At 45.4% G+C, this 27629-nt stretch overlaps 1 protein-coding gene across 3 annotated transcripts in view; it reads left to right on the forward strand.

Moving 5' to 3' along the window:
- Positions 1-607: 607 nt before the first annotated feature.
- The window catches only part of B4GALT4 (beta-1,4-galactosyltransferase 4), a 35707-nt gene continuing 8685 nt past the window's right edge, over positions 608-27629 (forward strand). Inside the window, exons 1-6 of one of the 3 annotated variants that reach the window (XM_075706343.1) lie at positions 609-630; positions 16547-16772; positions 16854-17026; positions 23034-23266; positions 26742-26929; positions 27042-27089. In XM_075706343.1, coding sequence (XP_075562458.1) covers positions 16759-16772; positions 16854-17026; positions 23034-23266; positions 26742-26929; positions 27042-27089 — 656 coding nt within the window. In that variant the 5' untranslated portion in view covers positions 609-630; positions 16547-16758. Of the gene's footprint in view, positions 631-16546; positions 17027-23033; positions 23267-26741; positions 26930-27041; positions 27090-27629 lie in introns of all 3 variants that reach the window. The other 2 variants (XM_075706326.1, XM_075706335.1) reach the window with 2 other exon arrangements.

Genomic DNA, 27629 nt, shown 5'->3' on the forward strand with positions numbered 1-27629 from the left:
CTGTGCCGATAAAGTTTCGCCTCCCGAGTTTGCTCTGAAATCGTAAAGCAAACACGCGGATAAGGCTGGCTGGCCCGCTCCTCCTAGCCGGTCCCCCCCCACACCGCCGAGGAGCTGCCAGGGCGAGGGGGGGAGTGGGGGTACAGCGACCGCCACGGCGGGGTCGCTCTGTCCCTCCGGCGGGTGTGTGTGTGTGTGTCTGTCTGTCTGTCTCTGTGGCGGGAGGCGGCCGCTCTGTCCCCGCACTCTATGGTTGGCAGCGGGGGCGGGGGTCGGCGGCGGTGCCGCCGCGGTGTGGAGCGCGGCCGGCAGGTAAGGGCCGGCCCGCGGCCCGTCACCTCCTTTTCCGCGTTCCCGTCGGGAGGGAGGGAAGGAAGGAAGGAAGAAAGGAAGGACCCGCCGCCCCGGCCCCGGCCCCGCCGCCTCACCTCCATTCCGCCCCTTGCCCCCGCCCCGCCCCAGCCGCCGCGGATCCCCCGGCAGCCGTTGGGCGCGCGCGGCGCTGAGCGGCGAGGGGAAGAGGCGCGGGCGCCTGCGCGCGGGGGCGGCGGTTGGTCGGGGGCGCGCGGCCGCGGCGGGAGCGGGCCTGCGTGTCCCTGCGGCCCCTGGGCGCCCTCAGGCGCGGGCCCGGTACGTACGAGTGTCGGCCAGAAAGCGGGGGAGCGCGGTGGGGAGCGGCCTCTGCCGTGAGGGCGGGCCGGCCTGCCCCAGAGAGCGGCGGGCGGGCGGGCGGAGAGGGGCGCGGCGGCGAGAGCGGGGGTACGGGAGGGAGCGGGGTGTTGGGACTGGGTTACATTGAGGGGTAAAGAGGTGGAAATGAGTGGTGGGGAGCACTGATTTCCGGATGGTGTTTCAGTTTTAAAATCTTAGCGAAAGAGCGGAGGGGGGTTTGCTTAACTGTGCCTCGTACTTGGAGCGTCTGGTACGTAGAGGAAACTTTGGTTCGCCTGCTGCGGCTCATCGCTTCTAGGCTGTCCCCTGCCTCTGCAGGGAGTCCCTCTGCAGTGATCCCTCACGAACATCAAAGGCAGGACCTAGGGACGTGATCCTGCAAATACATAAGCCGGTACATAATTTCATTGCAGTGTAGTGTTTCTGATATAATTAGGAACAGTTACGTATCTAAAAATTACATACCAGGTGGAAGTACTTACTTTATTGGGCTCAGAGAGGTAAGTCAGGAGGACAGATGTAGCGTGCTGGTCTTTTTGTTTTAACTAAGGCTTTTGAACGGCTTTGTGGTAAAGTAAATTCAATACTTGGTATTATTTTCTCTATTTCACACATGGAGAAACTGAAGCACAGGCAGGTGATGCTGTTCACTAAAATTTTCTCGCTAATGAGACATAAACTTCTTCACTTGTTGCTCTAGATGTTATTATGGAGGAACCAGAACAGTGATCAGAGGGCTTGAGAGGAGGCTTGCACAGGTTCATGGGAACCCTCATTTGATGAGAATGCCCCAGGTGGACTAGTGATGATGGAAATGTGTTTGTAGGTCTTGAGGGAAAGCAGAAGTGGGGCTACTAGCAGGAGTATTTGAGAAGGTCTGGTTTCCAAGGCATAGTAAAAATGCTTTTGAAGTATAGCTCTGATATGATTAGAAACCTTGTAGAGTTAAGATTTTCACAGCACTATGGTAGTAATAGTCAAAAAGGAGAATACATATATTCAGTTTCTTACTAATACCTGCTCATCTCAAAGCTTTAACAATGAAGATCTCTTGTTGACTTAACATTCCTTCCACCCTGTCACTTAATGGCTGTGGAAGTTCCCAAGGGACAGCTGGGTCAGTTTTCAACAAAGAGGATTGCAGAAGAGGAGGGTGAAAGTTTGATGTCATTGAGATGGCTAACATTAAAAAAAAAAAAACCCAAAAAACTTTAAAGAATGTGAACAGATCCTAAATATTTACACTTTTTATCAGTAATGTTGGTAGTTATGTGAGATGCTCTTTCTCTAAAGATTTTTTTTTTCCTCTGCAACTCAGTGATGATTCTGTAAGTCTTCTGTTGTTAATTACAAATATTCTGATTAAATTTAGAATACTGAAAAGCACGGCTTTGGAGTTTTGTATTATTCTCTGTCACTATTCAACTTAGATAATGTTTCAAGAACCTTTCTTTAACACTGTGAAGTATATCACCTTTCATCCAAGATACTGCTACTGTAAATGTGTTTATCAAGAAAACACTTTCTTTAAGTATGATTGATCTTGGTTTTGATTTATGTAGGTATTTCCTTGTCATTTATGTAACAGGTGTATCTCATTTTCACAAACACTTTTCAGTTAGAAGTAAGAAAATTTTTCCTTCAGCTTTGGAAGGCTTGCGTTTTTCTTTTTCTCTCTGGTTTGAGTTGCCACATTCTTCTCTTTTAAATAATATGTAGGAAAACACAGAAGTTGAGGGGTGCTTGATTTCTATTTTTTATTATACGATCCTAAATCTAAGCTGCCTGAATGAGTTTGGTGAACTTGGCTTTTGCTAGTTCAAAGGTGGTATGCCTGGACATTCTGAAACCTGGTCAAATAACTGCCTGCTTTGATGCAGAAGTTCAGTTAAAAACCTGCTTGAACAGGCAAATATGTAGTCCAAGAGTCAGCCAGCAGGTGTGCAACTGGGCTAGCTGTTTTTTGCTTCAGAGGCTGTGTTTCTTGCACTGTGTATAAATGTGTCCGGGTTTCAGCTGGGATAGAGTTAATTTTCCTCCTAGTAGCTGGCATAGTGCTGTGGTTTGGATTTAGGATGAGAATAATGTGATAACGCACTGATGTTTTAGTTGTTGCGAAGCGGTGCTTACACTAGTCAAGGACTTTTCAGCTTCCCATGCCCTGCCAGCAAGGAGGTGCACAAGAAGCTGGGAGGGGGCAAAGCCAGGACAGCTGACCCAAACTCACCAAAGGGATGTTCCATACCATATGATGTCATGCTCAGTATATAAACTGCAGGGAGTTGGCTGGGGGCAGTGATCACTGCTCAGGGACTGGCTGGGCGTTGGTTGGTGGATGGTGAGCGGTTGTGTCATTTGTTTTTTTTTCCCCGGGTTTTGTTTCTCTCGCTCATTGTTCTCCTTTTCATTATTATTATTATTATTATTATTATTATTATTATTATTATTTTCTTTCAATTATTAAACTGTTCTTATCTCAACCCACAAGTTGTCTTACTTTTGCCCTTCCAATTCTCTCCACTATCCCACTGGGGGGTGGGCAGGGTGAGCGAGTGGCTGTGTGGTGCTTGGTTGCCATCTGGGGTTAAACCATGACAAAATAGGGCCTTGAGAATTTTGTAAAACAATGGGAGAGACCTTTCATCACATTTTTCTTTATAGGTTTTAACACATTTAGGTTTTTTTTTTTAATAAGTATTGTGTCTCTATGCTTTTTTTTTTTCCGTTGGAAATGCTTTGGCATATGTACAAGTAACATCCCTTACAGCTATGAGTGTGTCATCTTGGTGTCCTTAAATATTTTTTTAGCATATATGCGATACTGCTGCTGAGAGCAATAATTGGGTAATGTTTATTTGTCAGCCAGTGAATTGTGGGATAAAGTTATCATGCATTATAACTTAGATAATCCTTTTACACTGATACTGTGATGATTCTAAATGTATGCAATTATAAATAATAGCAGAGTTTTGGGATCTGCTGTTGCTGGGGTATCTGCAGCACTAATCTTGTGTCCCCCTCAGTCTTCAGTCCTGTAGCTGATTTATTGTTAAGATTAGCTGCAAGAGTTCAGCAGCGAGATGGGGAGGGTTAGTATCTGCACAGTAATGAGAAGTAAAGGGTTGGAAAGGAACCAGTTTCTCCTACTCTGCTTCTGAGTTTAGTGTCATCCCCCTCCACCTCCTCTCTTGTTCCTGGAAAGAGCTAGAGCCTGGCTGCTGCTTGGGTGAGGAGGAGGGTTGTAGAGGGACAGGAGCTCCCTAACCCTGAGGGAGCAGGAGAGGAGTCATCCGCATCACATCTCACCTTTAGTTCTCCAGACTCCCCAGCAAGATCCAGTGAGATGGGGAAAAGAGATTAGTAACCGAGTGGGAGGAAGAGTGATAATGCAATTTCCCACTGCCTGAAATTTTACTGAGCTGCTTGTCCAAAAGGTTTAATAGTATCCTGATTCTTGGGGGGGTTATATTTTTAGAATTACTTCCACAAGCATTTGATTAAAATTGCTTGTTGCTAGGTTGAACTAGATTTGTTAGAACAGTTTTGAATTCTGTCAAACACTGTTCTAGGCCATAACATTTTCAAAGGATGTGAGTTAGAACTCTTAAATTGTATGTTTAAAACTTTTCCTCTGCATAAAAATCCGTCTGCAGATGGGTTGAAAATCAGCATAGATGTAAGTTGTGTTCTAACATGGAAAAGGTCCTGTATATTTAATAGCTTAACAAAGTCATGCCATTTACAGTTTTCTGCTAGATGTCTTTGCAGTAGGCACTTGACAACTTGTAATCCTTACTGAGATAAGACTGCAAAAATTAAAAAAAAAAAAGTAAATGTGCTCATGCCTAAGGAAGCTTCAACTGGAATGTCTTTGGTGCAGTTCTCATGCTGAAGTACCTCCATGAGAAACAAATAGTGGGATTCTATTCTTAGTTATGCATTTGTAATACATATACAACTTCATTAGTGTTCATTTTTTTATACAAATTTGTTCTTAGATACTTGTAAACTAAAAATTATAAATGTGTTAGGTAGCCACAGGTCTGTACTTTGTACCTCAACTTCTGTACTGTATTGCTTCAGCTATCTGAGGATGACACTTTGGTTTAAAAAATTCATTGTGAAGTACTTAAAGCTAAAATAAGAATGTGTACTGTTTATATTAAACCAGATTTTTTCTTAGATGTTATTTTTTTGTGCAGGAGAGAGGTGAGTGAGGACTTTGGCCAGAAATGTGTTGAGGGTTTGGGTTTTTTTTTTTTTTCCTTCTGTAAAGTGGCAAGGTCTCTGACATCTGGCATCCACTCCAGCAAGGCAGCAGCTGCCAGAAAAAGATAGGGTATTGCTGAGTCGAGTCACAACATTAACTTTCCATTATACATGAGATTCCTGTGTTCACAGAAATCTGTTTTACGATGTGCTTTTTCAGAATATTCCACTGACCTTGGGGGGAAGGTGTTTTTAAATTGTGCTGTATTTTTTAAAAGATACTCCTGTGGTAAGCAGTTAGGTAGTTACAGGCTGTGCCAGTACTGTTTGCTGTATGCCTTACTCCATCTTTTGGTTTGGACTCGGTCTGACAGTGCTGTGAGGTCAGTGGCTCAGCTGTAGTTGTGTAACAAGGGAGGCCATTCATAAATGTGTTCTTGGCCTGGAGATATTAGATTGCATTTCCTAGCATAAAATTAGAGTTCATTATATCTTAGGAAAGTAAAAACTGTACTGGAGTATTGGAGTAGCACCCGCTTAATTGGCCTGTGCTTGATAATGTTGTTGGGTCATTTGCAACAAAGTACTTGCTTAGTAAAGAAAGCATAAGCTTTTCCTTTGGTAATCTGAGAAATCTTAATGTGATGTTTTAGGTGCTGAGTATTTGCAAAGAGTTGGGCCTCTGTTTTAGAAGTGAAATGTGACTATATAAAAATGTCTGCTGCTTGCTCACCAAATTGTCTGGAAATGTTGAAAGTAGCTGTATACCCACTACCTAATATTTGAGATAGATGTAAAGCACTGGAACAAGAGTAATGCTAAAGCCAAGATTCCCTTAGGGCCCTGTATTAAGTGAAAATGTTAACCGAAATTTCTTCTGCATTGGTGAAATTGTTGCCTCAAGTTTGTCTACCTGAAGATAGATTTGCATAGCTATGTCAGAATAGTTATGCCATGTAGCAATGACTGTCCAGATGAGCAGTCAAAAAGTGTCAGTCAGTTAATCTGAGGTGGCAGAAGTGTGTGGTTACTATTCTGGACATCAGTAGAGGACAATGAAGCTCACAGGTGGGTGCTGTGGCTGGAGGTACAGGGTGGAGAGGACTCTCACTTGGGTGTACTAGTAGTCAGAAAATGATGCACATTCTGAATAAATAGGTATGAGAAATCTTAAGAAGCCATACACCTCAAGCAATGCACTGGGTCTTTTAAACCACTTTTAAGTCAGTATTTCACTTCAGTGTGCTGTATCGGGTGCAGGTGGCAAGGTGTTGGCAGCGGGGGGGTGGTGCAGGGGTGGCCTCTGTGAGAAGAGGCCAGGGGCTGCACTTGTGTAGAGCACAGCCGGCTCTAGCCAGCCCCAAAACAGACCCACCACTGGCCAGGGCTGAGCCTACCAGCCAGGCTGGTGGTGCCTCAGGGAAAATCTGTTTAAGAAAGGGCACAATGCTATGTAGCAGCAGTGAGAGAGGGGGGCGGGGAGGAAGTGAGAAACGGCTCTGTGAACACCAAGGTCAAAGAAGGAGGAGGGGAGGAGGCACTCCTGAAGTGGAATAGATATCTACCCTGCAGCCTGTGGAGGGGAGCCCACGCAGGAGCAGATTTTCTGGCAGGAACTGTGGGCCCATGGAAGGGACCCATGCTGGAGCAGTTTGTGAAGGACCATACCCTGTGGGAAGGATGCACACTGGAGCAGGGGAAAAATGTGAGGAGGAAGGAGTGGCAGAGAGGAGCTGTTCTGGACTGACCCCTGTTCCCCATCCTCCTGCACTGTTGTGGGGTGGGGAGTAGAGGAGGTGAGAGTGAAGCAGTGAAGTTGAGCCTGAGAGGAGTGGGGGGAAAGCACTGTAGTTTTTGTCTCTTGCCATCCTACTCTATGTTTAATTGCCAAGAAATTAATTTTCCCCAAGGTGAGTCTGTCTTGCCTTTGACAGTAGTTGATAAGTGATCGCCCTGTCTTTATCTTGACCCATGAGCTCTTTCATCTTATTGTCTCCTCCTGTCCTGCTGGGGAGGGGGGACATGAGGGAGCGGCTAGGTGGGTGTCTGGCAGCCAGAAAATCAGTAGCACACATTCAAAGGACTGTGGACTTCACGCATACCAGTGCTCAGGGACTGCTTCTTTCGTCCAGTGCATTCACTGTGGAGCAAGTTGTTCAGCTCTGATAATACAGGCTGGAACACGGGAATAGCACTCCTTGTTTGGGGTAACGTACGGTGGAAGAACAATAGCATCCCTGTTAGGGATAGGTGAGATACTGAGACACTCCTATTTTCTTCTCTGTCCTGCATGTCAGAGTTGAAGATGTATGGAGAATCCTCTTTCAGTGCTTTTCTACTAGGATGTTTCTTTTGTATGAAATGGATTTATTGTATTTGCCCGTCAAGCCTTTCCTCATTTATATCTGTTGCAGTTGCTTCTTCCGTGATGCCCACATGCATGGAGACAATAAGTTATGTAGGCTAAATATCTACGTTATTTCCTGGTGTGTTATGTATTCTTTATCTGTAATTCAGGGAGTTGGAGCTGCCAGTACTTTTGTTCTTTTGCATTGAGTATCAAGCAGTTATCAAGTAATAAATAGAAAGGAAAGAGCATGGAGCCAGCACATCTGTTTGTATTCTTCACACAACTGGAATGTTTTAGCTGGCAGTGCCTGTTATTCTAACCAGGCCCCACAAATGCACCTTGGTCTGTTTCTTTTTAACTTTTACGTTTCCTGTTTAAAATCGTCTGGTTTGAGGCAGTTTGTAGAATGTTACCAGTTATTGCCTGGAAGTGTATATTGTCATCCTCCTAAAATAACTGTTCCTATTCAACTGAAAGCGGAGCTACTGTTTTTCTGCTGGTAGGTGTACCACGCCTTCTGACATTCTTCAGTGGGAAGGGTAGACAGGATCACAGAAGGTTGCTAGAAATACTGCTTGCCTCCTGATCTGGCTAACCCCACATTTGCATGAGAGCTGATGCCAGTGCAGAGAAAGTATAGTTTGTGGGTGGAAGTGGAGAGGAAGGTGAGACAATGACAGTTGAGATCCAGGCTGGTCTGACTTTGTGGCTGACCAGTGAAAACACACAGTAGTCCTAAAGTTTTTTTTCAGACCCTACTAAGTGTCTGAAACAAGGAAGTTTTCCCCCAAAACTCATGTGCAGTCCTAATAATAAGACCTTTGTGGCATAGAGGAGGCTTACTGGGGAGCTTTGAAATATTTACCTGCTTGGAATGTACATATTGCACAAAGAGTTCAAACAGGTTTGAGTTACAGGAGATTAATGCTTGTCATGAGGCTGTAGCTATCCTTTCCCTCCCCACCTCTAGTACAATCTGTCTTAGCTGTATACCCTGTGTGTGCTCAGGCCTCATCCTTTCTATATGTTTTGTCATTATCTTTACGTTGACTGGAAGTGTGAGGAAATCCCACCAGTTTCCTGACATAGGTGTGCTCATAAATTGTCTAATGTAGGTGCAACTCTACCGAAGGAAGTGTGTTTTCCAGCTTAATATGTAGCAGCTAGGGAGGAGGCTTAAGTAGGTTGGCAGTAAAACTCCTCCTGGCAGCTGTGTGCCAGATCGGAGCTCGGCCAGCACGGCTAACATTGCGGTGCTGCTGCCCTGGTAGCCTGGGAGAGCCCCAGATGTGCAAGATGGCAAAGAGATACTTTGTTGTTTCCATGCTGCTGATTCTGCGAGGTTGCTAGAGGAGTGCTATGGGGCAACGCGGTGGAAAAAGCACCAGTGAGGGACAGCCTTGTAATAATAAGTTACCTTTTGTGAAAAGACTGGTCAGTAAGCCAGGCTGCTTGAAAGACCCTCGCATAAAGTGTACGCTTCTGTCTGTGGTGGCAGAGTCATTGGCAAGGATGTCTGGGTGATAATGGAGAGCAGTGCAGTGGGAGTGTTTGGACTTCTACACAGGTATGGGCAAGAGAGGGTGGGCAGCTGGATCTACATAAGAAGAATGGCATCTCTAATGTTAAAAATCTCCAAATGGAGTAGATACCAAAAGGCTCCAATAGAAATTGTGGTTTGCTTTTAGGAGCAAAGGCTTGAGCCTTTGTTTCTAATTGGATGGTTTCTTACAGTAATTATTTGTATGCAGTATTGCTTCTGGCACAGTGCTCTGCCATGATAAGTGTGAGTGCCCCCGTGCTGGTTCTGCTGTGCTATGAGGAAATGAGAGAGGCTGTCTGACATCCCGGTCTGGGACATGACCTGAGGGAGGGGCATGTGGGATGGCACTTGGGAGCCTCTTAGGGCTGCAGAAAATCGGGATGTGTTGGCTTTTTTTTTTTCTTTTTTTGGTCTAGTCATCCTGCGAGTTTTGAGCTGACTCTTTCCTGCAGCATGTGAGAGGTAACAGAGTTCTCTTTATGGTGTGGGGTTTCCTGGATGAAAAGTGTCTGCTGCTTGCGTAGCGTGCTCTGTACTTCTTGGAGTGACTGCTCTACAGGAAGGAGGGATGTGGCAGCTGCAGTGAGTAGTTTAATGTGCTTGCTTCATTTGGCTTGAAATCCTGAGAAGTGGAAAGGGTGTTTGTCTGAGGATTAGGTTTCTTTTGTTTGCTTTTTTTGTTTGGTTTTTTAAATAGCCCATGACTTCACCATTTCTCAGTGCAGTTGGTGGTTTTTTTAGTAGGAAGAGGTAATAGGATTATAAAACTGTTGTAAAAAAGAGGTGTTAAAAACTATTAGCTTAATGCCCTACTAAAAAACTAATCTGCTGAAAAGGAAATGCCTATGAAAGGAGCAGGTTTAGACTCTTGTAAAACTGGAGGACTTGAACTGTCCTGCATAGAAAAGCTGATGCTGTACAGTGATCTTTCTACCTTGTCAACTGTAAAGAATTTAATTCTTTCTTGGAGGGTTTAATGAAGACGGCTGCTGTACTGCTTCATGATAGTCCCAGAGCTAACCTATTGCTGCTTTTGACTTTGGCCTAGATACAATACTAAGTAATAGTCTGCATAGTACAGAGTTCATAAATGCAGTCCCAGGGAACTCTTTCATGCTTCATTTCCTGCTTGAACTTATGAGGGTTTTTAAAGTTAGATTGAAATGAATCCTTTTTGCTGCTGAACCTGTTCTGCTGTCTGTGAATTTGTGCGTGAGCTTGAGGAAGTTGCAGGGGCTTCTGGAAAATCCTGCATGATAGGAAACCTGTCCTTACTGGGCAGTGTGAAACAGGTAGGGTCAGAAAGTTAGTTTGTGTAAATTAAAAATTAATTTTCCATGCATCAGATGAAAGTATGTCTCTGGAGCTGTTCTGCAGATGTTCCAGACCAGGTGATTTACTTTAGATATAAACACATGAAAAATAAAATTTAGGCAGAAAGTATGTTCTTGCTGATTATTTATACTGTTAAATGTAACTTTCTTGATGCATGGGGAACCAGCTTGCACATATGTTGCTCGCTTGCTCTGTGCTTGCACAGCCTGTCAGACTCCAGTGCATGTATATTTCTGTTGGGAAAAACCCTGAATGAAAATGGATGGCTCTGATCTTTCTAGTTTGCTTAGGAAGAAGTCTTGTCCATGCTGGAACCTTGCTTGCTATTTGGGCTGCCTGGATGGAGAGCAAGTTAGGGCTTCGTGTTCATGCCAACAAGCTCAAGGATCAGAACTGAACCCCCCTGTTCATGGGGTGAGTCATACAGCGCTGCACTTCTGATCAGTTCCTAGAGGTAGCCTATTCTAAATGGTGCTAGGAACCTTGGAGCAAGCAAGTAGGGTTTGGCATATGTTTCAAAAAACTTAGCAGGCTACAGAACTTGAGTTGGCAGACAAGCTGCAGAGCACAAGAACAGTTATCAGTCCAGATATGATGTTGGGGAATGCAGATCATGCAGTATTTATGTGCCTCAGTATGATCATGGATATATTTAGAAGCATGTTTGTAGTGTCTGTCTAGATATGAGTATGTCTACATATATATGGAGACCTTTCTCATTTTTCATGGATTTTGGAATTCTGGATGATGTCATATTTGGATAACTGTGGGGTTTTTTTCTGTTTAATTTTTTTCATGGATTTTGAAATGGGTACTGTGGTGTTTTTAACCTTGTGGCCTGAAGTGGTGTGCCCTTGTAGTCAGCTGTAACTTTCTAAACTAGGTTTGGTTATGCTTCACTGAGAATTTATTTCACAAGAAGAGTTGCACTTTATGTTTCTATGAAAGTTTCTTGGTACCTTTAATGAAGGTCAGGTCTAGCTAGAGACAGGTTTGAGAGCTATGAGAAGAGTTTAGTTGCACCACAGATGTTTTCCCACCCATATTTGAGGGTTAGTCACTCTAAGTTACAAAGTATAGAAGGAGGAGGAAGGAACCATATTGCCAGCATCTTGGGGGTTATTGTTTATAACAAGATTTGTTTAGTATTGAATTTTTGATTGAATTATTGTTTGCACATGTTTTCATGTCTGACTGGGTGGTCTTTTTCACCTCCCAACCAATAATCAGCTATGGTTTAGGGATATCAAAGATGACAAGAAGGGCTTCTATAAGTACATAGGTAACAAAAGGAAGACAAGGGAAAATGTGGGCCCATTGCTCAATGGGATGGGGGACTTGGTTGCGCAGGACAAGGAAAGGCTGAGCTACTGAATGCCTTCTTTGCCTCACTCTTTACCAGCAAGACTGGGATTCGGGAATCCCAGGTCCCAGAGACCAGGAGGAAAGGCTGGAGCAAGGAATATGTACCCTTGGTGGAAGAGGATTACTTAAGAAGTCAGGGAATACTTAAGCAAACTGGACATGGACCATGTCCATGGACCATGATAGGATGCACCCATCTGGTGCTGAGGGAGCTGGCTGATGTCATTGTGAGGCCACTCTTGTTAATCTTTGATCGATCATGGCGATGGGGAGAAGTGCCCAAAGACCGGAGAAAAGCAAATGGCACTACTGCCTTCAGGAAGGGCAAGAAGTATGACCCAGGGAACTATAGGCTGGTCAGCCTCACCTCGATACCTCAGAAGGTGATGGAGCAGCTAACTATTTCCAGGCATATGAAGGACAAGAAAATCATCAGGAGTAGTCAGCATGGATTCACCAAGGGGAAGTCATGCTTGACCAACTTAATAATGCTCTACAATGAAATGACTGGCCCGGTAGATGAGGAGAGCAGTGGATGTTGTCTGCCTGGACTTCAGGAAGGCCTTTGACATTGTCTCCCATAGGGCCCTCATAGAGAAGCTGTTGACATATGGGCTGGATAGGCAGTGAAGTGGATTGAAAACTGGCTTAACAGCTGGGCCCAGAGGGTGGTTATCAGCAACGTGAAGTCTAGCTGGAGGTCAATAGCTAGTGGTGTACCCCAGGGGTCAATACCAGGTCCAGTCCTGTTTAACATCTTCATTAATCATCTAGATGATGGGGCAGACTGTGCCCTCAGCAAGTTTGCAGACTACACCAAATTGTGAACAGTGGCAGATATGCCAGAGGGTCATGCTGCCATCCAGAGGAAGGAACAACCCCATATACCATTACATGCTGGGGACCACCCAGGTGGAAAGCAGCTAAAGCAGCTTGGTGGAAGAGGACCTAGGGTTGGTGGCACCAAGCTGAATGTGAGCCAGCAACGTGCCCTTGTGGCAAAGGTGGCACATGGTATCCTGGGCTACATTAGGCAAACTATTGCCAGCAGGTTGAGGGATGTGATCCTTCCCTTCTACTCAGCACTGGTGAGGCCACACCTGGAGTCCTATGTCCATTTCTCATCTCCCCAGTACAAGAGAGACGTGGACATACTCAAGAGAGCCCAACGAAGGGCCATGAAGATGATGAAGGCACTGGAGCATCTTTCCTGAGAGGAAAGGCTGAGAGAGCAGGGACTGTTCAGCCTGGAGAAGAGAAGGCTCAGGGAGGAACTTCCCAATGTGTATAAATACCTGAAGGGAGGGAGCAAGGAAGATGGTGGTTCTCAGCCCAATAACAGAACTGGAAGCAATAGGCACAACTGAAACACAGGAGGTTCCATCTGAACATCAGGAAACACTTATTTTACTGTGAGGATCACTGAGCCCTGGCACAGATTGACCGGGGAGGCTGTGGAGTCTCCATCTCTGGAGATATCGAGAGGCCATCTGGACACAGTCCTCGGCAACTGGCTCTAGGTGGCCCTGCTTGAGCAGGGGGGTTGGACCAGATGACCTCTAGAGGTCCCTTCCAACCTCAACCATCCTGTGATCGTGATTTGTGTATCCTCAACCTGTACTTCATTGGTAAGGGTTTAATTTTATCTAATTCAAAGTTGTGAAGTGCAAAGCATCTGGTCTTTTATTTCATGTGAATTGCAGAATGACTGTTGGGCTTTATTAAGGTTGGAGTAGATGCTACAGGACTATTCTAGTCAGTATTTTATTAAGGCTATTCCATTAATAATGATTTTATGGATGTGTTACGACTCTGGCTTTTATATTACTTCTCCAAGTGTGGCTTTTTAACAGCAGGCCCTGGGTCTAACTGTGTTTTTCTTTTTTTCCCTTTAACAAGGCTCAAACTCTGGTGTTCTTGACTCTGGGTTAGCAGTGTGACTTAGGAACCCAGGTATTTTAAGCTTGCTGGTCAAAGATCACTTTTTCAAATGAAGAGTCCTTAGTGTGAAATAGTAAAGCAATATCCTCCAGGTATTGCCCAGAGGGGCAATGATGAAATTTTCCTTTCGTTTCTCTGACAGCCAAGTTTTTACTGAGGCTTAACCTCTTGCTTGTCCTTTTATTTCCAGTTACTGACCTCTTAAGTTCACGAGTTCTCCGTCTTTGGTGGGAGTCATAAAAGTGCCAGCTCTTCACTGTTTCTCAGTTGCCTTCATTCATAAGGGTACAGTTCTTCATTGTTTGTTAGTAGAATCAGACATGCCTTTCTGTGCACATGCCGTTCTTGTCTCAGGGGAAAAAAGCTAATACCTTTTAACCTGTGAAGTAAGCTCCAGGCTGAACAGTCCCTGCTCTCTCAGCCTTTCCTCTCAGGAAAGATGCTCCAGTGCCTTCATCATCTTCATGGCCCTTCGTTGGGCTCTCTTGAGTATGTCCACGTCTCTCTTGTACTGGGGAGATGAGAAATGGACATAGGACTCCAGGTGTGGCCTCACCAGTGCTGAGTAGAAGGGAAGGTTCACCTCCCTCAACCTTACATATGTAAGGTAAATTGATGGGTAAATTGATCCAGGTATGTCTTTCTGTTTAAAATACCCAAAATATCTCCATGCTTTCCACATTCTGAAATACATACTTTATTCTCCAAAGAAAACATCAAAATACCAAGCTTCTAGTTTGCTCTTCTGTTGTCAGTGTTGGCTATATAGGAGAGAGAAGTGATGGAGGTATGGTTTTACCACAGTATGTAAATACACCACAGGGATGTGCTAAGTGAGTGTGAAGGTTTTTATAACTGATGCCTGGGATCTGTTTGCACTTGGGTCTGAAGTCTGTGTTCGTTCTGTTGGATAGTGCAGAAGCTGGATACTATTTTACTCTGCTTAGCATTATAAAATGAATTACCTTCAGAAACAAGTAGTCAAGCTTACTGTATCTGTGAAATGTGTTACTGACTGCCCCACAAAGTTGCTTTCCAGTTGTTTATTACAAGTTGACAGTAGAAATTAGTGTGCTATCAGCATGTAGCTTAGATTTGCTGATCCTCTTGGCTACTTTTTTTTTTTTTAATGTATATAGCTGTCCAGTACCGTATAGATTTCCTTATTCTGCAGGTCAGCTGAATGTTAGGTGCTGCTCTGTGGCAGGTGTTTTCTTTCCTGTTCTGATGACAGAGCTAATGGGTATCAACAGAAGGAAAACTAGTTCTGTTCATTCTCAGGTTTCCTTTGGAGAGTAGTAGAGACCCATGCTGTCAATACCTTACAGGCTGTTCTGATGATTTCCCATGTGGAAAATCAGGGGAAGGGATGTAAATGAGAGCACTAAGCTAATTTTTCTGTGTCTTTTAAAACAACGAGGCAGAGACCCAGTTGGTCTCCAGAGTAATTTACCTAAGAACAGAAAGAAGTAGTTGGAAAATATGGTCTCGAGGGTCAGGAGACAAGGAGGGGAGGACTAAGAGGAACTCGGGCTTTTCTTGTTTGTTTTGGTGATTCTGTCCTTGTGTTCTTGAAGACCAGCCAGGGGGGAAAAAAAAAACCAAACCAGGAATCCCCCCCCAAAAACCTGTGGTTATTTGTATGACTGCATGGCGCTCCCCTCCGTACCCTTCTTGAGAACCTCTTCGTCTCTTCCCTCCTTTTTCTTTCTTTCTTTTTTTTTTTTTTGTTTTTCCCTTCCTTTCCTTGTAAGTAATATTCTTTTCTCTCATGTAGCCTCTCTTCTTCCCCACATCCCTCTGTGATTGAAGTGGATGTGGAGATCCTTCACCATTAGCAGTAAGGTCACTGAAACCTCTTCTTCTGTTGGTTCCTTAGGGCAGCACTGTGCAGTGCGCGTGGATGGAGAGAGCAGGTTAGTCATTCTGTGTAGTGCCTGCCGAGAGGGACAGCAGCTGGTCATTCCCAGTGAACCCCGAGAAGCTCGGGCAGTACATCAAGTAGTTAATCTTGTCAGTCCTGGGTCTGGCTCCCCCATACATCCCTGTGAATCAGCAAACTTTTCTAGAAGACACCTGGGCTAAACTAGTGGTAATGTAGAGTTACTGTATTCCTGCCTGCGATATCTCTCCAGGTCTCATGTATATTTTGAAATCTGGTATAAAATAACCTTCCATGTTTTTGTGTTTCCTCCCTTTGATCCAGCCTGTTTCGTGTGCATTGTCTTTAATCGCTGCCTTTGCTTCACTTAGCCTCAGACCTTGTTCTTCTCACAGGTGGCAATTTTCTTGTGTGTTTTCCATATCAAAGCTCTCTTTCATTAAAATTTCATTCTTTCTCTGCTATGAGATGATAATAACAGACAAAAGTATTAGCATGGTAACTTTATAGCACAATGGCAGTGGAAGGCTGTATGAAAATGGAGCTCTTGAAAGAGGGCAGGTGACAGAACAAAGGATTGGATCCTCACAGACCTAACACTGAAAAACTGAACCTTTCCCTTGAAAAACAAGATTTGCCTCCTGCAGCAGCATGTGAGAGGGGAATACTGGACAAAGACCCGCAAGGTGGTACTGGCAGGCAGCAGATACAGAAGAATGATTTCTGATGCCAGTCCAGTATTGCAGGGTTCACACTGTGTTGTGCAGGGCAACATAGCATCAATAATACTGTCTTTCAGAAGAAAACAGTTTAATTCTGCAGATATTCGTGCAGTTTTCATTTTGGTGGGGGGAGCTGACTTTACTCATAGCCAGGAGAATCCCTTGCCTTGCAGCTCTTGTTAATTTTGGTAGGTACAGAAGTAGTAAAGCATGTGTATTGCCAGGCACTGTACAACACAGACATAACATGGGGTAGTGGTTGCACTTTCTGATCTGGGGGCCAAAAAAAAAAAACCTGGAGTAGAGAACAAAACAGGAAAGTGATTTGCCTAAAATCATGCAGCTGGTTTGTGGCTAAGCTAGGACCAAAGTTCAGTGTCTTAGCTTCTGACCAGTAGTTCATATTTGCTGTTTCTTTCTTGTTTTGTTATAAGCTCTTTTCATGAAATCTGTGAAGGTACAGCAGTGGAGGGCCGTAGAAACTAACTGTCTCCTTTCCTCTCTCCCCCCCGCCCTGCTTTGTCCAGGTTAAGTCCTATTTTCTGACATTGGAAGAGCAAGCAGCACCATGGCTCCATGAATTGCGAAACTGCAGGAAGTGTGGCAGCCCTCCCTACTTCCAGCTTTCCTTCCTTACTGTGACGTTCTTCTCAGGACGTTTGGTTTCATCCCCACTGGGTGCGCAGTGGCCTGCCTCGGCATCAGAGCAGAGGAAGCAGTTTGTGGATAAGGGAGAGCCATGGCCTTGAGCTTGTATGTCTTTCACCTCTTCTATAAGTTCAAAATATTGGTGCTTGTCACTTTGTGTTTGATGGTGCTATGGGCCACATTCAGTTACTTTGTGGACTCCAGACAGGAAATTTCTAAACCTAAGAACATGGTGGAGAATTTCAGAAAGGTAACTAGCCTGGAGGACAGCCAAAAGGAGGAGAAGATCGAATCAATTGTGAAAGCTCCCGTGGTGAAGTCATTTCAGGGTCACTGCCCAGCTCTGTCTCCGTACCTACGTAAGTGATGGTGCTTTCCTCTCCTTTCTAAGAAGTTACATCTGCTTTAGTACTGCTTAGTTTTCTTCCTAGTTGTTTTACAGTTAGACACTTTTCCTGTGAAACAAATACAACCAGTTGCAGTGTGAGGAAGTGACTTGTGTCACAGAGTCCCTGTGCAGGTTCTGGTTGGGATATAGCAGCCTGTGTAGTGCTGTGCTTTGCCTTTGTGGCTAAAACAGCTGTGGTAGTTCACCAGTGACTCGGCTGCTGCTGAACAGTGTTTGCACACTGTTGAAGCTTTGTCTCTGTGTTTGTTCCCTGGCCCCCTAAAATTTGGTAGGCTGGGGGTGGGCAAGAGGTTGGGAGTGGACACAGCTGGGACAGTTGACCCCAACTGACTGAAGGGATATTCAATACCATATGACCATACCGTTTATCATGCTCAGCAATAAAAGCTCAGGGAAAGGAGGAAGGGGGGCTGTTGGTGGTTACGGTGTTTGTGTTCCCAACAACTGCTATACATGCTGAAGCCCTGCCTCCCAGGATGTGGCTGGACATCTGCTTGCTCAGTTGCAGTGGAGCGCTGCAGCATGGTGCACAGGGGGGTTTCCTGCACCAGAGGAGCCTTGGGGAGAGCCGAGAGCGCTGCCAGGAGTCTGCAGCTTGCACTACAGCGGCTGACAAGACCTGTCCAGGGCCAGGAGCAATGGCGGCCAAGCCTCCCACATAAGAAAGAAGCCCTTGGGGAGCGCTAGTGGCCAGGAGTGCTGCCAGTGGGGCAGGCAAACAGGGTGTGGCGCATCAGCAAGGGTGCAGAAGGGCGTGCAGGAAGGGTGCTGAAGCTCTGCCAGCTTGACCAGAGAGCAATGGTATCCACCCAGCAGAAAGCCACCGCCTCTCTAAGCTCTGCACCCACCATGACTGATGCAGCTTCCCAGACGGAGCTCTGGCGGGAACACGCTGCCACCCAGGTGTCAGGCTGCAGGACGTGCCCTACTCTTACACCAGCACTGGATGGCAGCAGTGAGCAACCTGTGGGAGGTGCGCCCAGGTAGGGAGAGGAACTCCTCTGCTTGGTGACAGAGCTCCGGGAGGAGGTGAGTAGGTTGAGGAGTATCAGGGAGAGAGAGGTAGACTACTGGAATTGCACCCTACCTTCCGTGGGACAGGCCCAACAGGCAGACAGGACACATGATGTGAAGGATTCCCTATCCTCTCCCCGCTTGGCTGAACACAGTGGCTTAAGGGATATAGGGGCAATGGTGACAAGTTCCTGCCCGGCGCAGCAGGTACATCTCCTCTGTGACTGCCCCACCTTCCCAGGTGCCCTTGCATAACAGGTACGAGGCTCTGCAAGTGGAGCCAAACAATAATGAGGATGATAGTTCATCTAGCTTGGAGGTGTCGCTGAGGTTAAGTTGGCCTACACCCTGTGTCAAAACTGCTTCCATAAACAAAAAAAGACAGGTCATTGTCATAGGAACTCCCTTCTGAAGGGAACAGAAGGCCCAATATGCAGACGGGATCCACTTCTTAGGGAAGTCTGCTGCCTCCCTGGGGACCAGGTTAAAGATGTAAAGAGAAAGCTTCCTACCCTTGTACGGCCATCGGGTTACTATTCATTGTTGATTTTTTCAGGTAGGCAGGGATGAAGTTGCAACAAGGAGCCTGACAGCAATCCAGAGAGACTTCAGGGCCTTGGGACGACTGGTTAAGGGATCAGGAGCACAAGTAGTGTTCTCCTATGTCCTTCCAGTTGCAGGAAAGGCACAGGAAGAGCCAGCAGATCAATATCTGGCTCTGAGCCTGGTGTCACCAGCAGAATTTTGGTTTTTTTGATCACGGGTGGTCTACATGACACCAGGCCTGCTGGTGACAGATGGGGTACAGCTGTCTCAAAGGGGGAAAAGGACCTTTGTATAGGATTTAGCAGGGCTCGTTGAAAGAGCTTTAAACTAGATTTGAAGGGGGAAAGGGATAAAACTAGGCTCGCTAGAGGTAAGCCTGGGGGTGGCACACCAACGTTTGAGGGACAGTGTGCTAGCAAGGGTCTTTGGTCTTCCATCTCAGTAGAGGTAGGGAATGGAGATCCATGCGGCAGCAAAGACACAAGGGTTATGGATGTGTTAGAAACCACAGAAGCGCCTGAGAATGATCACATAGGAATTAGGGCTTCTCCCTGCAGAAAGGTGGCGGGATCAAGAGCCCAACTGAAGCGCATCTATGCACACAGCATGGGCAGCAAACACAAGGAGTTGAAGGCCATTGTGCAGCAGAAAAGCTACGATATAGTTGCCATTGTGGAAATATGGTGGGATGACTTGCACAACTGGAGTGCTGCAATGGATGGCTAGAAACTCTTCGGGAAGGATAGGCAAGGAAGGAGAGGCGGTGGGGTAGCCCTGTGTGTTAGGGAGTGTTTTGATTGTCTAGAGCTTAATGACAGTGATGATAGGGTTGAGTGTAAGAATGAGGGGGAAGGCCAGCAAGGCAGATATCATGGTGGGAGTCTGTTGTAGACCACCCAACCAGGATGAAGAGGCAGACGAAATATTCTGTAAGCAGCTGGGAGAAGTCTCACAATCACTAGCCCTTTTTCTCGTGGGGGACTTCAACTTACCGTATGTCTGCTGGAAATACAATACAGCAGAGAGGAAAAATTCTAGGAGGTTCCTGGAGTGTGTGGAAGACAACTGCCTGACACAGCTGGTAAGCAAGGCAACTAGAGATGGCACCCTGCTGGACCTGTTGTTTGCGAACAGAGAAGGACTTGTGGGTGATGTGATGGTTGGAGGCTGTCTTGGGCACAGTGATCATGAAATGACAGAGTTTTTGGTTCTTGGAGAAGTAAGGAGGGGGGTCAGCAGAACTGCTTCCTTGGGCTTCCAGAGGGCAGACTTTGGCCTGTTTAGGAGCCTGGCTGACAGAGTCCCTTGGGAGGCAGTCCTGAAGGGCAAAGGACTCCAGGAAGGCTGGACATTCTCCAAGAAGGAAATCTTAAAGGCACAAGAGCAGGCCATCCCCATGTGCCGAAAGACGAGCCAGCAGGGAAGAAAGCTGGGCTGGCTGAGCAGACAGCCTGGGCTGGAACTCAGGAAAAAAAGGAGAGTTTATGGCCTTTGGAAGAAGGGGCAGGCAACTCAGAAGGGTGGCAAGGATGTCGTGAGGTTATGCAGGGAGAAAATCAGAAGGGCCAAATCCCAACTAGAACTTAATCTGGCCACTGCCATAAAAGACAATAAAAAATGTTTCTATAAATACACTGGCAACAGAAGGAGGGCTAAGGAGAATCTCCATCCTTTATTACATGCAGGGGGAAGCATAGTGACAAAGGATGAGGAAAAGGCTGAGGTACTTAATGCCTTCTTTGCCTCAGTCTTTAATGGTATGACCAGTTGTTCTCCAGGTACCCGGCCCCCTGAGCTGGGAGACAAGGACAGGGAGCCGAATGAAGCCCCCATAATCCAAGGGGAAATACTTAGTGACCTGCTACACCACCTACACACACACAAGGCTATGGGGCTGGATGGGATCCACCCAAGGGTAGTGAGGGAGCTGGCAGAAGTGCTCACCAAGCCACTTTCAATCCTTTACCAGCTGTCCTGGCTAACTGGGGAGGTGCCAGTTGAGTGGAGGTTAGCAAATGTGACTCCCATCTACAAGAAGGGCCGGAAGGAGGATCCGGGGAACTACAGGCCTGTCAGTCTGACCTCAGTGCCAGGGAAGGTTATGGAGCAGATCATCTTGAGTGCCATCACATGGCAAGTACAGGACAACCAGGTGATCAGGCCCAGCCAGCATGGGTTTATGAAAGGCAGGTCCTGCTTGACCAACCTGATCTCCTTCTATGACAAGGTGACCCTCTTAGTGGACAAGCGAAAGGCTGTGGATGTTGTCTACCTGGAATTTAGTAAAGCCTTGGGCACCATTTCCCATAGCACTCTCCTGGAGAAACTGGCTGCTCATGGCTTGGATGGGTGTACTCTTTGCTGGGTAAAAAAACTGGCTGGATGGCAAGGCCCAAAGAGTTGTGGTGAATGGAGTTAAATCCAGTTGGTGGCCGGTCACAAGTGATGTTCCACAGGGCTCAGTACTGGGGCCATTTCTGTTTAATCTCTTTATCAATGATCTGGATGAGGAGATTGAGTGCGCCCTCAGTAAGTTTGCAGGCAACACCAAGTTGGACCGGAGTGTTGATCTGCTCAAGGGTAGGATGGCCCTGCAGAGGGTCCTGGACAGGCTGGATTGATGGGCCGAGGCCAGCTGTATGAGGTTTAACAAGGCCAAGTGCTGGGTCCTGCACTTGGATCACAACAACCCCATGCAATGCTACAGGCTTGGGGAAGAGTGACTGGAAGGCTGCCTGTCAGAAAAGGACCTGGGGGTGTTGGTCGATGGACAGCTGAACATGAGCCAGCAGTGAGCTCAGGTGGCCAAGAAGGCCAACAGCATCCTGGCTTGTATGAGGAATAGTGTGGCCAGCAGGAGCTAGGGAAGCAATGGTCCCCCTGTACTCAGTGCTAGTGAGGCCGCACCTGGAATACTGTGTCCAGTTTTGGGCCCCTCAATACAGGAAAGACTTTGAGGTGCTGGAGCGTGTCCAGAGAAGGGCAACAAAGCTGGTGAAGGGTCTGGAGCACAGGCCTTATGGGGAGCGGCTGAGGGAACTGGGGTTGTTTAGTCTGGAGAAGAGGAGGCTGAGGGGAGACCTTATCACTCTCTACAACTACCCGAAAGGAGGTTGTAGTGAGGTGGGTGTTGGTTTCTTCTCCCCAGTAACAAGCAATAGGACAACAGGAAATGCACGAGGGGAGATTTAGATTAGATACTAGGAAAAATTTCTTCACCAGAAAGGTGAAGCATTGGAACAGGCTTCCCAGGGAAGTGGTTGAGTCCCCATCCCTGAAGGTATTTAAAAGACATGTAGATGTGGTGCTTAGGGACATGGTTTAGTGGTGGACTTGGTAGTGCTAGGTTAATGGTTGGACTCAATGATCTTAAAGGTCTTTTCCAACCTAAACGATTCTATGATTCTATGAAGCAATGAATGAATTTCTTTTTCTGCCTTGCTCACGCATGCAGCTTTTGCTTTTTTTTATTAACTGTCTTTATTTCAGCCACAAGTCTTTTCACCTTCCCTCAATTTTTTGCCTTTTTGTTATTAGATGTACTTTTGTCTCTATCTTGACAATTGAAGGACTTCACAGCTGTGTTGGTGTTAGCACTACGTATGGTGAAAGTTCGAATAGGTGACTGTTTCCTTGGTTTGGCCATTTTTATTAGTCTACTGGGGTTTTTTTGTCTTGGTATTGCTAGCAGCACCAGGCTTCTGCTTTGTAGTACCATGTCACTGTCATCTTCCTTTCTGTGAACTGGATTAGGGATTTGTTTGGGAAGCTGGATTCTTCCATCCTCCCCGATGTAGTCCAAAAAGCTGCTGTCTAGCTGCACACCCCCACCTCTGCGCCCCGGACATATTTGCTTAAGTAAATGCACTGTGGCTGTAGCCATCACAATTGCCTACATTGTTCTCTTTCATGGGTTTGCTGAGTCCAGAGGGGCTAGAGTGATAGCTCAGTGCAAGAGAAGTGATGGAAATTTCATTTGGCTACAGAGGGCCTTGGTACATTTTTATCTTACAGATTTATAGCTTTTGTTCATCAAGTAGAGATGACTTTTCACAGTCACAGTCCTATGTCCCTTTCCACTTCCCTTTCCTCTGCTTTGCCCTGGCAGCTGTTTCTGGCCAATCGACCTGCAGTAGGGTAGAACTTCTCTTGATTTTTATTTTTTTAACATATTTTTTATCATCATTCCTTTATAATCAGTTTAAGCAACTAAATGCTTGATACTCTTCCCTTCCACTGCCTGTGTAATGTCCTTGTAGCGCTACTTTTCTCTTGGAAAGGTAGGGAAGCCAGTTGTGGCTTGAACCTGGGTTTCTTATGCTGGTTACGGAGTGCCTCATTAGGCACTAGCCACAACCAGAAATGGCTCAGGAAAGCTTCTCGTGCTTCTTCTACAGGAGGTGCCAGCAAACTCACCTTCAAAGCATCTCTCACACTAGAAGAAGTGCAAAAGGAGAACCCTCAGGTAACCAAGGGCCGCTATCACCCTACGGAGTGCTCAGCATTGCAGCGTGTGGCCATCCTCATCCCGCACCGCAATCGAGAGAAGCATCTGCTGTACCTCCTGGAGCACCTCCACCCCTTCTTACAGAGGCAGCAGCTGGACTACGGCATCTACGTTATTCACCAGGTGAGGCAACTGTGCAGAGATGTGTTCGGGTGGGGGTGACGTCAGTGCTCTGCAGTCCGAGGAGAGGCATGCTGCTGCCTCTGCTGTCTAACATCAGCCCTCCAAGCCTACTTCGAACACTTCTACCAGTTGAGGGATGCAACGGTGCCTGCAGCCATTGCTGGTAGCACTACAGGATCTCTGCTGCTGTGGCAAAGCTGGGAAGCATTAACAAACAGTGTCTTTAACTGGTGTCCATTTCTCAGTCTAAGTAACTTACTATTTCTGAGTTAGCGTTCAAGGTAAGCATCTTTTGCATTACTAATGCAACTCACTTCTCTTGCAGTATACACATACGTAACTAGGCTGATGTGTTTTCTGTCTTTAAATTTGGAGTTGTTTGGATCGAAGGCCTCAGTTTGTATCTAGCTCTTCTCTCCCATCTGCTTGCTGGCTGTTGTGCTTGGTAAGCTGTGTGTATCATGTGGTTGTATTTACTTCTGCTGTCTCAAACTAAATATGCCAGCTACTGTGTGTAGGTGCTTTACTTGCCCAGCACAGGCTGTGGGAAGTAGTAGTCATGGCAGAGCATTTGGTTCCTGAAAGATTTATTAATTTCTTTATTTGCCTTCTTTGTAGCTCTGCTGAGTCAGCGGCTAAAATATGAGCATATAGACTTGTGCCACATTGTCTTTCATCTAAGGTGCTTATGTTCTGGTCACATGAGCTAAAAGCAGTATATATTTCTCATTTGTAATATGTTGTCTTTTTCTTGATCTTCTTTGTGTTTCCTTTCTTTTACTATTTTTTACTTAGGTGTTCTGCTTTGACTCTAAACAGATTTTTCAGACAGCAGGAGAAAAAGGTGATAATATAGTTTCTCCTCCCTTCTGTTTAAAGAGGCTAGAGTCAATTAACCAGTATGAGGCAGTGCATTCTAGGTGAAAGTTTATACTTTTGCTCAATGGCACAGCAGAACAGCAAGAAAAGTCATGGCAGGATATTCACTTTCAGTTGGAATAGGCTGAATGTTCTTTCATTGTTTAGAGTCATGTGGCCCATAGAGTGGAAAAACTGAGGCTTTCTTTCTGCATTAGTATGTACTATAATCGTACATATAATGGCTCACTCCAGCTAACAAGCAGTGGTTAGCAGTAAATCATTGGGAGAATGGGCATACGTTCTTTATTGAAATATGTGAGGTAGAGAACGGCTGTTGTCATGTTAGCAAAAAGTAATATAGAAGTACAAAATTTTTGTCTGATGTGAGCAGCAATGTTGAGTCTGGACTTCTTCTATCCGAGTTTTTACTTGGAAGCTTTTGCTTAGGCTTTCCATGTAGATAGGCGTATGCAAAGACTGGAAAGTGAGTCTAAGAAAACTCTCTTTTATGGCAAATCCATTTTCACTCCCTGTTTGTGATGCCATTAGTTGTTTTAAGTATATTTTGAGGAAAGAAATAGTTAAGAACAGGATTTAACTATTAAAATACACAGCATTTACTTTGGAGGAAGATTAAGAAATGGGACTTTCATATTTTTCTCTCTGAGCCATTGAAGGGCATACGCCAGATCTCTTCTTTACAGGCTACTTGTAACATCTTGAAAATTGTGTTTCTTTGCACAACTGTGTGGATACATGAATGCAGTGCTGAAAAAGAAGGGAGTTTGTAATCCCTAAAGGGTGAATAATTTCTTTCCCAATGTAAGTTTGTCTTGTGGTCAGTGTTCTTCTTCCATAGAAACAAAGTAAGACAATTCTCTCCTCGATAAATGATGAGAGTAAACTTTGTGATTTGTTCAGCATGTGGTCGAACGTTGAAAACTGCCCTTCTTGGAAAGCAATTCTAGCTGTTGTTTGGCTACCTTCTGTGCAGAAAGTGGGCTGTGGTGGCTGACCGTACTGATGGGGGAGACAGAACAGCAGCAGATGGTAAATGTTGCTGCTGAACTAGGCTGGGTTTGATACCCAATACTCCGTATGTTCTTTGCCAGTCATCTGAATTGTTCTGTTCAGTCAGTAACCAATGTTTTCATCATCAGGAGAAGATTTTCTGACATATATTTTCATATACAGGAAACATTAAAAAAAAAAAAAGTCAGGAATTTGACATCACAGATTTTGGGTGAATTGTATCTGAGTTTTGCTTGGAAAGAGCGTTCCTTCCCTTACTGAGAATGGAAACAATTGATTATCCCTCTCTTAATTTCTCAGAGCGGGCGCTGGGCTGTATTTCCCCTAACTGCAGGTATGGATCCATAAATCCCATAAATCTTTGTGCAGGAGCAGATGGCTGTTAGTGATGGTGAACAAATTAAGTGTTACTTTTTAGAATGATAAAACATGCTTTGTATACAACTGCTTTCCCCTACAGCGAACTTTCTGTCAGTCTGGGGAGGCCAGCTTCTTTCTCATCTTCCATGGAGCCTCTTTCAGTCCAGGCACCTTCTAGCAAATGACCCCTTTCTGTTGCAAATTGCTTTTTTATTCTTTCAAGTACATAAGGTTCCTAGCTCTGGAAAATGACTGTCCTGTCAGTTTCTGGGAGCACAGGGCTTGGCCCTCTGACTCCCACATGGAAACGGGAGGCAGCTCACCACCTTGTCCTCAGGAGCAGAAAGCCTTCTACAGGCTGGCATGTGTGCACAGCCCAGTGAAAAATAAATAGCAAGATAAGCACACCTGTTGCTCCACAGTGAATGGTGACATGATAAGCTTACAAAACTGCCAGGTGTGTGTGTGTATACATATACCTCAGCGGTGAAAAGTGATATTTTTGAAAAGCGAAGATGCACTAACTTATAGGAAAAGCAAATGACGAAGGCTAGTAAAAGTCAAGTGAAGCCCTGTGCTAGGGGGAGTCCCTGTGCAGCATATTACATTATAGACAGGAGTTAAAAATTAAGAGACCTTCTTTTTATTTCCCATTCTGCCACCTACTGTGTGACCTAAGGAAATACAGTGGACTCTTTAAGCATTGCTATCCTCTAAACTGAGTGGACAAGCATAAACCATCCGTGGCAGGTGTTCTGACAGCTATAAACCAATCAGTATGGGTGTAATGTTTTCATGTTTTGTTTTGTTAAACAACTTCCATAAGCTTTACTGACACAGTTTTGTGGAGCGCCAGTTTCTAAACTGTTTACTGATACCTCTTTTGTTACATAGCCTGATGGGAACTCCAGGACAGGAGCAGCAATAGCAGTGAAATGGCATCATGCAGCATGCATATTTCCAGTGCCCAGATAACCATAGGCTCTCCTGACCCTGGCTGTGTGTGTTCATGACAAATAGAGACTGAAGAAACACTTTGCATCGTTGGCCACTCTGGTGCTGTATCTAATGTTACAGGGTAGCTCTTTCTGTAGTTACTACTGTAAAGGCTGTGACACACAAATGTGGTTGAGAACCACAATTAGAACAAATGCCCGGGAGCAGTTCTGGTTCAAAAGGTTTGACGCCTTCTTCAGAGGTTTTTTTCCATTCTCTTCCACAGGCTGGCAGCACCAAATTTAATCGAGCTAAACTGCTGAATGTAGGATACCTAGAGGCCCTAAAAGAAGCGAACTGGGACTGTTTCATTTTCCATGATGTGGATCTGGTGCCAGAAAATGACTTTAACATTTACATGTGTGACAGACAACCAAAGCACCTTGTAGTTGGCAGGAACAATACTGGATACAGGTAGGAAACCAGGAATATGGAAAGAATACCAAGTGGGAAATGCCAAGTTACTGATAATGTTCCTCTTCTGATGGGGCTGTATGCTGGTATCTACCCTTCCTTCTGACACCAGGTTTCTGGTGGTAACGTTCTGCCTGTCTGGAGCACCTTTTGACAAAAGGTAACTGTATGGACATCTCTGAAGTCAGCTCTGTGGTCACCTGTACGAATGATCATTGTCATCATTCTGGTTGCTGGGGTGAGGTAAAGGGCATTTTGAGAGGAAAGCAATGTGACAGAGGTGGTGTGGACACCTTCTGTCAAAGCTAGAAATACATTTGCAGTGTCCTGGTACTGTGATTTGACAGCGTGATCTTACTGTTGTGCTAACAGAACTTGCCGCTTAGCTTTTGCTGTTGAAGAGGTAACTTCTGATATTGAGAGCTCGTGTGAGAATCTGCCAAGGGATAGGATTGTCCTTTAAGTATTTGGCTGTACAGCATCTAATACAGGATTGTTTGGATTTTTAAATGGGTCCCCTAAGTGATAGTGTGATATAAATAATTTAAAGTGAAAAGTCAGGTTCAGTCCACCTCAGAGAAAAAAGGCTCTGGTGCTTGGTGAATTTAATGACTAGAGTGGTTTCACTGAATGTGTTTCTTTCAAGAGTCACCTCTTATGTCATGTTACTCTAAATATTAATTAGAAGTGGGCTTTTCAA

This window comes from Pelecanus crispus, chromosome 1 (assembly GCF_030463565.1).
Source record: "Pelecanus crispus isolate bPelCri1 chromosome 1, bPelCri1.pri, whole genome shotgun sequence".
NCBI classification, from domain to species: Eukaryota; Metazoa; Chordata; class Aves; order Pelecaniformes; family Pelecanidae; genus Pelecanus; species Pelecanus crispus.